The sequence below is a fragment of the Ziziphus jujuba genome, chromosome 6 (assembly GCF_031755915.1).
Source record: "Ziziphus jujuba cultivar Dongzao chromosome 6, ASM3175591v1".
NCBI lineage: Eukaryota > Viridiplantae > Streptophyta > Magnoliopsida > Rosales > Rhamnaceae > Ziziphus > Ziziphus jujuba.
Window position 1 is genome coordinate 10,474,137 of NC_083384.1, and position 12,678 is coordinate 10,486,814.

General features: G+C 33.8%; 3 protein-coding genes across 6 annotated transcripts; all 3 read right to left on the bottom strand.

Moving 5' to 3' along the window:
• Positions 1 to 874: 874 nt before the first annotated feature.
• On the bottom strand, positions 875 to 1,943 carry LOC112493385 (uncharacterized). The gene is made up of 2 exons (XM_025079012.3): positions 1,376 to 1,943; positions 875 to 1,271 (listed from the first exon to the last, which is right to left on the bottom strand). Exons 1-2 carry the CDS (start codon positions 1,542 to 1,544, stop codon positions 1,105 to 1,107), a joined length of 336 nt encoding a protein of 111 aa, XP_024934780.2. The 5' UTR covers positions 1,545 to 1,943; the 3' UTR covers positions 875 to 1,104.
• A 2,490-nt stretch (positions 1,944 to 4,433) lies between these two features.
• On the bottom strand, positions 4,434 to 5,587 carry LOC107431065 (uncharacterized). The gene is made up of 2 exons (XM_016041937.4): positions 4,918 to 5,587; positions 4,434 to 4,724 (listed from the first exon to the last, which is right to left on the bottom strand). Exons 1-2 carry the CDS (start codon positions 5,444 to 5,446, stop codon positions 4,663 to 4,665), a joined length of 591 nt encoding a protein of 196 aa, XP_015897423.3. The 5' UTR covers positions 5,447 to 5,587; the 3' UTR covers positions 4,434 to 4,662.
• Positions 5,588 to 6,250: 663 nt separating this feature from the next.
• On the bottom strand, positions 6,251 to 11,202 carry LOC107431088 (protein TIC 56, chloroplastic). Of its 4 annotated transcripts, XM_016041970.4 has the most exons (7): positions 10,977 to 11,199; positions 10,459 to 10,519; positions 9,577 to 10,335; positions 9,096 to 9,293; positions 8,109 to 8,391; positions 7,197 to 7,359; positions 6,251 to 6,863 (listed from the first exon to the last, which is right to left on the bottom strand). In XM_016041970.4, the coding sequence occupies exons 3-7, from the start codon at positions 10,289 to 10,291 to the stop codon at positions 6,666 to 6,668; spliced, it is 1,557 nt and encodes a 518-aa protein (XP_015897456.1). In that variant the 5' UTR covers positions 10,292 to 10,335; positions 10,459 to 10,519; positions 10,977 to 11,199; the 3' UTR covers positions 6,251 to 6,665. The 4 variants fall into 4 exon arrangements, with proteins under 4 accessions (XP_015897456.1, XP_015897455.1, XP_015897454.1 ...); XM_016041969.4 differs by lacking the exon at positions 10,459 to 10,519; XM_016041968.4 differs by lacking the exon at positions 10,459 to 10,519 and having other exon boundaries at positions 10,907 to 11,199.
• Positions 11,203 to 12,678: the final 1,476 nt, after the last annotated feature.

Below are 12,678 nucleotides of genomic sequence, written 5' to 3' on the forward strand. Positions count from 1 at the left end.
ATTTTATAAAGACAATTGGATCGATTCTTATAGGTCAATAGTGAAATTTGACAGGAAAACCCTTTTTGAAGTACAAAAATAATTTATTTATTTGTTTTTAAGCAGGTTGAGGCAATCAAGAAGATAGCAGAATATGTATCTCAATTGAGATTTGTTGGAAAAGGCCATGGTATGAATCAGTTTTCAATCAAATTTCAACTCTCAAATCCGTTTGATTCGTCCCATTAAAGGTTTCTTGCTACTCTGTACCTGACCTTGTTTTTGTCCAACTTTTTGACTCTTTAGGGTGAATTTTTGTTGATTGCAGGAGTGGCACTTTGATCAGAAGCTCCTCCTTGAAGGTGATGCTGCATGATGAAGAATTTCATCTTTCTTAGTGTTTACCATTCCATGCTACAGTTTGAAGGTCACCATCTATGTAGAATTTTGTATTCGCAAGCACTACTGTTTAGTCAAAGTGTTTTTTTAAGTTTGAGTTCAGAGAGGACAGAAACTTTCTGTAGAATACTATTAATATTTAAATAAAAATATCAGAATAAACTTTCTATATTATTGAGTCATGAACCAATGGTCTTGAGCATATCAATTGAAGGTTATTTGGAGTAAATGGTTATACCTCAGTGGTTATATCTCGAGTTTGAATCTATATACCTCCAATATCATAAGCAAATAAAAAAAATAAAAAATAAAAAAGGCTCTTCTCCAAGATCTCCAACCATACCAAGAGGCTTTCGAGTTCAAAATTTATATGCTAATATTGGATGATTAATGAAACTGTATAGTTAAGTGGATTTTCTACTAGGAAAATTTTCCTGAAACCATAATTATAATTGTAGAAGGTTATGTAAAATCCAAGACAATAAAATCCTAAAATGAACTATTTGTTCAAGCCAATTGGATGATTGAAAAACCATAGTACTTTATTAAACTATTACTAAGAGACAGGGGTTGATATTCACACAGGTCTCTTTTTGCTATTCCATTTTTTTCACTTTTCTACAGAAATGAGACTAATTCTCAACTCAACAGTAACAAATATATATATTTTTTTCTATCAGTTTGCATCTTTGGACTAGTACTTCTCTGTAAACCAAGTCTACTAATTCACGTTGCACGAAAACAGAATCTCCAACAAGAAGATCTCTTGCTCATTTCTCTGTTTGGGTAACCCTGAGGACATGAATGAATCATCTCCCACATCACTCGTATATCTGCGTACTCTCCACAAGATTCCATATCTTTGTAAAGACTCAATAGCCCTGTACGATTTCCTGCCATTTTTACCATGTCAGTGATAGAACAAGAACAAGATAAGAAGAACAAGAACAAAGAATAAGAAGAAGAACAATTTTGATTGAATTGATGAAACTTTTACCTTTGGCCTTGTGTCTCGAGCATGGAGTAGTAACCTTAAGAAGTAAACACTTGGTTGGGACAAGAAATGTTTCCTTGAAGCATAACCAGACTCTCCACCTCCCCATTTTTAAAGTGTTCGTGTTCATCTTCATCTTCTTCTTGTTCTTCTTCGTCTCCCTTTCCTCCATTATATACTTCCTTTTTAAATTCGTTTCAAACTGTTTGGAAACTAATAAACTAAGTATCCAAAGCAAAACAACAAATTGAATCCGACACTCCACAAAGCAACATATATGAAGACAGACTTGGTGTGCTCTAATTGGAGGATTACGTATGGTACCCTTTTGGTTATCATTCTATCCCACCAGTTTTCTTCCTAATTAAGCATTAAAAAAATTAAACCCAAATGAAGAATTTTTAAGTTGGAGTTTCTAAAGACTAAGACATGGCCTTATGGCGTGTCTTATGTCCTATACAAGTCATCATATACTCGAGCCTAAAACGGCTATAAAAACCATGGTTCAAAAAGGGTTGTGTCTACAGAAATTAAGGCTGACAAGAAAGCTACTAAAACCATGTTTATGGAATTGTATAACTTTTGTCCCGTAAGGACATAATTGTCATTTAAATGGAGAAAAAAAAAAAAGTCATTAAAATTTGACAAGCTTTCGGTTGAGAAAATAGATTTTGGGAAAGAAATGGACATTGAGTAGGAGACTGAGTTTGGACTTAGCTTTCCCACTTATTGCTATTACCCAAGATTCCTCTATTTTATAGTATTCAAGGAAAGCAGTGATGGGTCCCAAGTCAAACGGTTAGTTGGATTTTCTTCCAGTGCGTTCATGCTTGTGCCTGTCATATATATAGATATATATATATATATATATATATATATATATATATATATATATATTTGTATCATTTTTTTCATATATATTTGTATCAACTTTTTTTTGTTGGCTCAATATGTATCAGTTGTATGTGGTACTGATTATTTTGGTAGAAAGTTAGTGTAAAGTTAATGAAACTGAGCATGAGATAAACAATACAGAAATTTGGTCACAAATATAATCCAGATCATTCAAGAAGTTTTTTAAGTAAATTTTTTTTTTTTCCATTGCCATCGCTTTCATCTGCTTAATCCCTTTGGAAGCTACTGGCTAGTGATGGAGTGAAGCATGTGAGTTTGCTGCCCTTTCTGGTAGATTGGTGTTCAACTGCATTCTTTGACATGTTGTTACCAACTAATTCTTTTAACCAATATCATAAGAAGTCCTTTTCTTGTATGGAAAAGGCAAAAGCAATTCCTTACCTTTGACTGTTCAGGATAAACAAGGAAAAAATTTACAATATTTTTGTATTCAGACATGTACGTGAATGTGAAGTTTATATATACTGATGAGTTTTCTTCTATCTCATTTTTTATACTGTTATTTTGGTCCGATTAATAATAGAATCTCAGAGTACTTAAAAATAATTTTTTTTTTTTTTGTACGTCTTCTAAAATATAGTAGATTTTTATATAATAAAGCTAACTTATAGTTCTAAAATAATAGAAGTTATGAAAGGCTAGTTAATTTAAAATTTAAATTTAATCATTCAATATGTATAAGATACATTAGTTCACCCATTATTATTTTATGTATAATATTTGTAAGGCATCTAGTTCTAATTCACACTTGTTTTTTTAAAAATTAAAAAGAAAAATAAGTATATGATTATAACCCTCAAGTAAAAAAAAATTGCACTACCGGTATGCTGATAGGGAAGGATAGGATCAAATACATGTTAGAACTATTGTCTTCTTCTTTATTTACCCATCTTTTTGTTTGTTTAGTGTTTTATAATAAAAAGAATGAGGTTGCTTAATGTAAGAAATTAGCATTACTACTATGTATCATGTGTCCTTTTTTATTAGCTTAAAGTCAATACACTAAGCAAAGTTGATTACTTTTTCATTAGACAAAGACTGTTTTGACAATGGTTTCGAAAGCATCATACTATCTCCATGGCTATGGAATATTGGTATTTTGTTAATGAACACACAGAAATTTCCTTTTATCATGGGTAAAGGGTAAAAAGAATAGATAAGATTGGCTTCGTGGATTAAAGATTCTTCTTTTAAAGTAATAGCGAAATTCAATCTGCAATTTACTTTACTCTTCCACTCAAAGGGCCAATTTGTATGATCTAAATGTCGATATAGATGATCGATAATATATAATATATATTATATAATTTACCTTGAGGACCAGCTATGTACTTCTCTAATTTACATCCTCACCTTGTTTAGAATTCGAAATAAATTAAGAAAATATATAATACATCTATAAAGATTTAAAATTCTATTGTATAGTTAAGAGAAAATCATATTGAATGACCATATAATTTTTATGTAATTTGACAAAATCATCAAATCAGTGTTTAACGTTCTCCTTACTCGTAGATCATTTTAATTAGTATGAGAGTGGATTTAGTACTTGTATCTAATTATCTAACATTAATCTCTGCCATGTGCTTCCTTGACAAAAATACTAAGAACCCTTGTGAATGTCACAAGCCTATTATTAGAAGACACAAAAAGGCTAACCATATTATTGTTTATATTTATATATGTTACTTGAGAAATGTTAAAAGTGATGTGAATTCAAGAATGCTGATGGGTCTCAAATCTGAATATGCAATACTCAGTTTGTCTGATAATCATAAAGGGGAGGAAATGGGAAAAAGAAAATAATAGTGAAAATTTAGGATTTCTAACCACTTTATATGAAGTTTTTATTTTCCAAAAAAAGCAAACATTACATATAAAGTCGGTCTACGAGTAGGACAACCAAATATATGGTATTAAGCTTTCATAAAGTTTACTACTTATCCATTAATTCTAAATCCCTCTTGTCCAAAAAGGAAAATCTAATAATTAACCACCCTTAATGAAATGGCATCAGCATCGCATGCCCATGAAGCATTAGCTAAGTCAAACATTTGTCTGTATGACATTTATTTCCAACGACTCATTTTTTTTAAGAAGTGACTAGCGAGCCTTCTGTTACTTTCTCTTCAAGATCACACATTCAGAACTTCAAAGATTTTCTACAGTATCGTATACAATCAATGAAAAAGATCATATACCAAAACACAAATTGAGGAAACAGAAATTTTGACGAATAGAAATCAAGTATGAATAAGGGGGCCAAAAAAATTTATAAAAAAAAAAAAAAAAAAAAAAAAAGCTTCAGTGGAAAATACAAAAGCTTTGGATGCCTGCAGAGAGCGAATGGCACAAACCATTTGCAAAAAATTTGCCTAGTCTTTGACAATGGAGTGAATTAGGATAAAGACCTCATCAGTTGTTGGAGCCGCATCATCTGGTAATTTAAAAAAAAAAAAAAAAAAAATCAAAGATAATGTCAAATTTATTTTCAGAAGCTGCTCAAATTGTAAAAACTCTCAAAGAAAGTTCAATCAAGAGACCCTTAAATCTCAATGACGATTATCAAAACCAAAACCCAACAAAAATGCCAAAAATCATTTCTGAAAAAAAGGGTTAAAAGGATTAACCTGGAAGGGATCTGGGTAAGTGAGAGACAAAGCTATCAATGATACCTCCTCTTTCCTCACCCTCCTCCTTGTCTATCTTCGCTTTTTTCCTTCCTCCAACAAAATTCATATTCTCTTCCTCCTCTTCTTTATCACCTTCTCTTTTTTCTCCTCCTCCTCCATTACTTTGATGAAACAAGTTGGAGATGAGATTGTTGATAATCCCTCCACCATTTCCACCATCTTCCACCGATTTAGAATCCCCTTTTCCAATTTCATCAACTTCATGTTCTTGTTCAGTGACTTGCCCTGCTTTTGGACTCAGAGGAGCGACTAAGTTGGAAATGAAGTTGGTTATAATCCCACCACTTTTTTCTTCTTCTTTATCTTCCTTTTCAGCTTCAGCTTCTCCTCCATGGATCAACCTGGAGAAAAGATGGTCTTCCTTTTTCTGGGCTTTATTAGCATCCTCTTTCTCTTTCTCATGGTCTTCCTCCTTACTTGAAGGAAGTACAGAAGAAGCTTCAGAGTCTGTCACAAAATCTTCCATCTTTCTCTGTTTCTTTTGCGGGGTTTGTTTTTCAATCTCTTTCTGATCCAAATCTACACAAGTTAATATTTCAAGAAAGCTATAATGGAGGAAAAACCAAGCTCAAGGGGACAAATGTCCTGGACCCAAGAGTCTATTCGTGAAGCTATGGTATTCTTACACGAGCACCATGACTCTTGTCTCTTGGAAATTCTTCTCCAGTAATGAATGAACACGTGTTACTAATAAAGTTTATTATTATATATGACCCCTAGACCATATGACAAGGTCGGTAGAATAAGGTATCCCCAATAAATTCCTATTCAGTCTTAAATCTGTGGGTTTGTATTGGGAAAATCATGGGCCGGCTACTAAAAACGAAGCATTACAATCACAAAGCCAAAATATAAATGTAAAGAAAAAGAAAAAAAAGAAAGTGCCCCTGCTTTTTTGTACCACTCCATTCATTTTCTTCGTTTTTTCTGTTTTTCAGGAGCCTACCGTTAGTAAAACTAGTTCAGTTTTAAAAATGCAACTTACTATATATATATATATATATATATTTTTTTTTTTTTTTTTTTAAATGCTATTTTGTGTGAGTGAGGTGGAACTGTGGAAGTAATGACGAACAAGAGAATGCACATTCGTGGAGACCGGGCAAATAAACCTGATTCAACCAGATCAACGACTGTTTGGCACATTTCATGTAACCAAGCTTGGCAAATTTGACCTAAATCAACCTTTTAATTTGGTCAAAATGCTATCTGTGATAATGGAATACCAATAATGTTACTAGTGATCAACAATCCTAACAAAAAATAACGCTTTCTTATGGATGAAAAATATTAATGCTACATTGAAAATGTGATTTTACATCATGCGAAAACCGAAAATGTACAGCTTATTGTTAGTTGAACAAATACCCGAAAAATGGTCTCATCCTAACTAAGGAAAACCAAAGAAGAAGAAGAAATCGTCTAATAAGATGAAATACACTCCAGAATAACATGCGACCTTACCATCCTCGTGACTCAGAAACTACAACCTCAAATTGCCATTTGTACGTAAGGTCCACCATGGAGTACATTCATACCACTAATTAATACAATGAACGCTAACTATTTTGAGGAACTACAAATCCTCTCTAGTTTCCAGGGGAGGTAATGGTAAAAGTCACCATGTAGAAAAGTTATGGATCACCGTTTAACCTGAAAAATAATTCCAAGCAATCTTAATGCCGTTATGGATCATATCCAACTCCACCATATCTTGCTGTGGCCTCTTTTTTCATCTCTGCCTTCCTTCTCTCCTTCCGTCTTTTCTCCCTTGCATCAGCATCGGCATGCACTTTTTCCATAATAGGACCGAAACCAGGAATTGTCCGCTCCATTTTTTGGTAGACTCGAGCGGTTAGATTGGCAAAAATCCTAAGTAGTCTCTGCAAAAATACAAGGCATCAAGATGATATTTTAGCAGTACATGCATGTCCACATAAAAGAGAATTTATAGAAAAAGTCAAAACAGGTTAAGAACTAATAAGCAAATGCTAAGTAATGAATATTCCCATAGGAAGCTTTCATAATGTTTCTGCTTGCAAAATTCCTGAGGTTGGAAAAGAAAAGCAAACTTGGTAAGCAATAGCAGCCTACAAATATTCAAATCCTTTATGATATATTAAGCAGATAAAATCGACATTGCTTCCTTGCAGTTGTACATAAATGAAGCTCATGCAAGACAGAAAATTAGTTTGGCAATGGGAGCAAGTCTGTACCATCACATCCTTATTCCAATGCTGAATGTATGGAGGACCCGTTGTGTATGTACCAAGAGGTTCACGGTACCATTCCCCACCATAAGTTATCTGATCCATTGCTTGTTCTACACTTAAAACCTCCCAAGGCCTTAACCCCGGAATAATTTTATTCAATTGACGCCTGCCCCAGAAATCAAGCATTCATTAGATTGATAAGCAGGTCTTCATACACAAAACTCTTTCAGAGGACATATTAGATAGATAAAAGTCAAATTAATAAATACAACCTTGATCATATGCGATATAAAGAGCATAAACACAACAAATCAAAAAATAAGTAGCAAACATATTGCATTTATATGTTTCCGCATCTGTTTATTAGTGTTTGCATTCAATAATTGTTTAATCTGCAAGAATTTAAATTCCAGTCAAGAAGAACCACCGTTTCCTGATATCTAATTTTTATCAAGCCTTAGCCACCCTCCCGCATAGAGGCATCATTTTTATCCCCTGTTGCTTCCATTCTAATAACTTGCATGCAATCATCAAAAGAATGGACATGAAACTCTTCCACTGGTCCGTAGACTCCTTTTGTTTCTCCTTTTCCGTTCAGTCAGAGAGAAAAAGAGCATCATCATTCAACTAGACAGCTTCCAGTTACTCACCTACAGGGACCATAGGTACCATTTGACCTGGATATACCAACTCAGCAAGCAGTTGAATAATCTATATGACACATTCAATGGCTGAGATGTCCATTAACTTAGGGGACATAGACTCCTTATACATAAACTGATCCTCATGAGTCCAAGTTCCTTCACACTCCATTCAGCGAGATAAATTAAATCTTCTATCAGCAGCATGAAAAAGAGAGCAGAATTTTAATTTTACTTTTAGAAGTATAATGTTACAAGACCAGATGGTACATACCTAAGATCTTTTGGGATGTATTTGTTTGGCATGTGATCCTGTTCTAGAATTGTTGTCAGTTCAGAACCACTAGCCCAAAGAAATAGACAATGACTTGGAATTCTTACGCCAGGCCAAACACCATCATTAGCCTCCAGTACTGCTAAATCACGTCTCTTGCTCTCCACAGCCTCTTCTTGGAGCTGTTTATAGGTTTTCTTTTCACGTCCCTTCAAAGGAACCCAAGGAGGAATACCTTTCTGAAGTTTGTGGATAAAAGCAGTCGCAGCAGCTCCAAGTCTAACTGGATATCATCAGATACAAGCCAAGAATCAGTTTGTTTTTACATATTTTATTTGACTCCACCATACATTGAAATACGAATAAATAAAATGGACAAGGGAAAAATAAGGGCATGATAAACTACACACATAAGTGATGCAGTTAACAGGATACTTGAAGAACATTTTCAAGGCAGGCCAGGCTGAAGTGTTTGATAGGCCATAGTAATTATTTTAGTAGAACAAGCAAGTGTCACACTTAACCGTGACAATAATATGTCATTTCAAAGGCTCCCGTTTTTTTTTTTTTCTACTGGTCCCCAGTGGCAACCTCCAAAATCTTTCATTCAACATCTTTCTGTTTTCTTACAGAATAGTTTGCACAGACAACTTTCATAACATCTCTAACACAAAATCATAGATATCAACAAACTCTAATCTATGTTTTACCATGATTCAGGGAAAAAAAGAAAAAAAATTATATATATATATATATGAAGTTTAAGGTCTCCCAAAATGTCACTGACTTTCTGCACTAATTATTTTGTTTGCTAATTTAAGTGAGCTACTTTTGTGAAACCTATTCTAACAAAATGGTGTGCTTGAGATCAAAGGAACATTGCTAGTACCGCCTTCAGTATATAGGCATATTATTCATCTAGTCTACTAGATGGATGGCTTTTAGTTCTCATCACTAAAAGAAAAATAAAAATCTAGTTTGACAAACCTTCCCAGGTGGCTATCGCACGTTCCAAGCCATAGACCATGTGAATTGGTGCCCATTCGTCCATGTCTTCACCCCAAATGAAAGTGTCTTTATCAATGATGCCAGCACCCCAAGCAGTTTTAAGGGTTATCAACTCCAATGGTCCCCTGGTACGACCCAAGCGGTCCTTATAGTACCATCCACCACTCCTCATAATAACTGCTCAATGCATGTTGAATCCACAATACAATTAACATATGCAACAACAACATAAAGAAATAGAGAGAGAGTGTGTATGTTTGGGCCGTGGGGAGGGAGGGGGAACATGTCCTATGTTTTCTGGTCCAATAAGTTCATAGAATTCCAACTATATTATCGGATAACTAATTATCAGGTAACAAATAGTTAGAACACAACATCAAGATGTATTATGCTTCCTAGAAACACATTCTTCAAACTAATTAACAGATAAATTTGTGACACCAATTCAGTACAAACTTACAATCATAGTACCGCTTCTCGAGACGCTTATACCCAATAGCCTGTGCAACATCAATTGGCCGTCCTGGTGGGTAAGGTCTCTGCCTAAAGCCCCAAAGTCCAAAAAAAAACTGCCTTGCAAAATCCCAAAACTTATCATCAGACTCCTTCCTGGTCTTGATGGCCTTCCTAGGCATTGGCCGCCCATCCAGCCCAATCACATGGGGCACTGCCTGCCAGAGTTCCCTGTCCTCCCTTCTGTATGGTTTCTCATTCTCTTTGAGCTCCAATTCATTGACCTTGTCAGCAATCAGCTCGGCTTGAGCCAAAAACTGTACAACAGGATTGGCCCTGAACTCTTTCCAGAACTCCTCATTTTCTCTGATCTCCTCCTCAGTTGGGTTTTCCTTCTTTTCAAAAACCGGGTCTTCATTTAGTATCTTTTCAACTTCTGGGGTGTGCCTGTAATCTGGTAAGTTCTCACATTCCCAGTAGAACTGTTCCAGCATTTTGCTGTAAGGCCCTGGTTCAGGTTCAGATTCTGGCTCGTCAGACTTCTTGTTTTCAGGTTGGTTCGGTCCTTTAAAGAGATCTGAGGTGCTGATTGATGCAAATTTTGAAGGGGTTTGCGTTCTGAGAAAAACTGATTGTGTTAACGAGACAAGGTTAACGGGAGGGAGTGGCTTTGGGGGTTTATTGAACCAGCTTTCGAAGGGGTTGAAGTTGATCGATGCCATTGGCAGAGGCTTATAGCTCTTGAACTGTAATTCAGAGCTGAAACCTGGTAGTTGTTAGAAACCAGAGACTGAATGAGAGAGGGGGAAAATAAAAATAATAATAATAATAACAATAGATTTTTGTCTAAAGCTTTTCTTGGTCCAAAAGATACAATTTTTAGCGATACCTCACCATGTGCATTCAGAAATTGTAATACAACATGAAGCAACAGACACCCAGAACAAAACCTGGAAAACTCATTAATCAGAAATTACAAAACTTGAAATACCCTTTTGTTTATTAGTGCTGGAAGTTAATATCTTATTCTTCTCTGCCCCTCTACCTGACTCGGCAAAAATTTAAATCCCCTATGCATTTTGGAAAATCAATCACAAGCACCTAAACCAAATTAAAAAGCATATTACCCAAAAGTTAAAAAAGCAATCCTAATCAGATTGGAGTTGTTCGGTTAAAAATTATAATGAAACGCTAGACGAATGCCACCAAGTAGAGTGTTTTGCAGTCCTCAAACAACAAAAGTAAAGCAAAGCAGCCACCGGTACTGATAATGAGCAAGCAAAAAAAATGCTTAAACACTAAACGAAAACCAAAATTAGAAAAAAAAAAAAATGTACCGGGTTAGTGGAGAATGGACTGTGAGGACAAATGGATGAGAAAACGAGAAGAAATTTAAGTGGTAAAAACCTGAGATAGTGTGCTGCAGACCACTGAGGTTGATTTTGAATTTGGGTATGATAGAGTTGGGAGGAATGGAAGGGTGGGGGTTCAAATGAAAAGAAGAGATTTCTCTTGCGAATCGGAAATGGTAAGAAAAAGGGCTGAGAGATAACCTGGAAAATGTTTTGGATGATGAACGGAAGGAATACGGTGAGACTTGAGACAGGCGGGCAAAGCAAAGGGATGCGAATGGCTGGGCCTGTACTTGGGCCTGGTTCTATGTTTATCTACTGGAGTTTTTTCTTTTCTTTTTTTCTTTTATTAAAAAAATTATATTTAATGATCATTTTTATCAAAATTATTAAATTATTACAAAATTTATAACAAAATGTATAGCTCTATTAGGATAAATACTACTGTTCAATTTATGAAAGGGTCCTGAACCATGTTAATAGTTGTATTTTTGTCCTTGAATTTGTTTTTCTTATCGATTTGGTTTCTAAATTTTAATTTTTAATACGTTTGATTCTTAAAATTAGTTTAGTTTAAATTTTTAATCACATATAATGCAGTTCGTTGCAAATAATAATAATAATAACAAAATTATAAAATTAAACAACTCTATAAAAGTATTATATGTTGTATGAAGTGTAATACATGTTTAAAAGTTGCTAAAATGTAAACAAAAAATAGTTTAAAAATTAAAATTTAGTGCCCAAAAAATTGAAAAGTCAAAGTGTAATATGAACTTAATTTAAGGACTACCAAGCTAATAATCATATACGACATTGATACATATATATATATATATTTCTTCTTTTTGGTAATCATATGACATTGATAAACTTGATGAAAAGTTTTAACTAAACAATAATGTATGAATAATAACCAGTATTTCATATTTATTATAATAGCACGATCTTTTGCCAATCAATTTTAATATTCATTATGTTCAAAAAAAAAAGTTTAATATTCATCATTAATTCAATCGATAATGAACCGTATGAAGAACGTGTATAATAAATTCCTATTGAATTGTTCTGACATTGAACATGGTAAAACTTATATTTAACGTTATCTCTATATTACAAGCTTTGCATCCATACCACTTTTTTTTTTTTTTTTTTATAGTGAAAACAAAACAAAACAATATCCTTCGATTTTACACATCCTTGTGCACAAAAATCTCATTCGCCAATCCTATTCCCCGTTTTAAAGAAAAGTATTCTTCCCCAATTGTCCCATCTTGGTCTCTGATATTACAAGTCAACCATCATAAATCATTAAAATATAAAGACAGAGCAAAAAGTTAAACTTATCAACCTTATAAACGACAACGCTTTGACCAATAACAATAATAATAATAATACAATAAAGCTCAATACCAAGCCAATTAGAATAATTTATCCAAAACTTTTTCTTTTTCTCTTTTTTTTTTTTTTTTTTTTTTTTTTGTGGGTAATGGTCTAAATTTCCATGTAGTTTGTTTTGTTTTGAATGGTGCTTATTTAGCAAAATCTTGAATATCTATGTGGGGTATGAGCAATAAGCTATCTTCTTCTAGCCAAAGCTGCCAAAATTCCCAACCAAAGTAAAAACAGAAACAGATAAAAAGAAAAAATAAATATATAATAAAAGCTAAAAAAACTAAAAAAAGGAAAAGAGAATTATAGAAAACCCACTGGTAAAGCAGAATATGGGACCAAGCCCCCCCATGGACAACCACTTC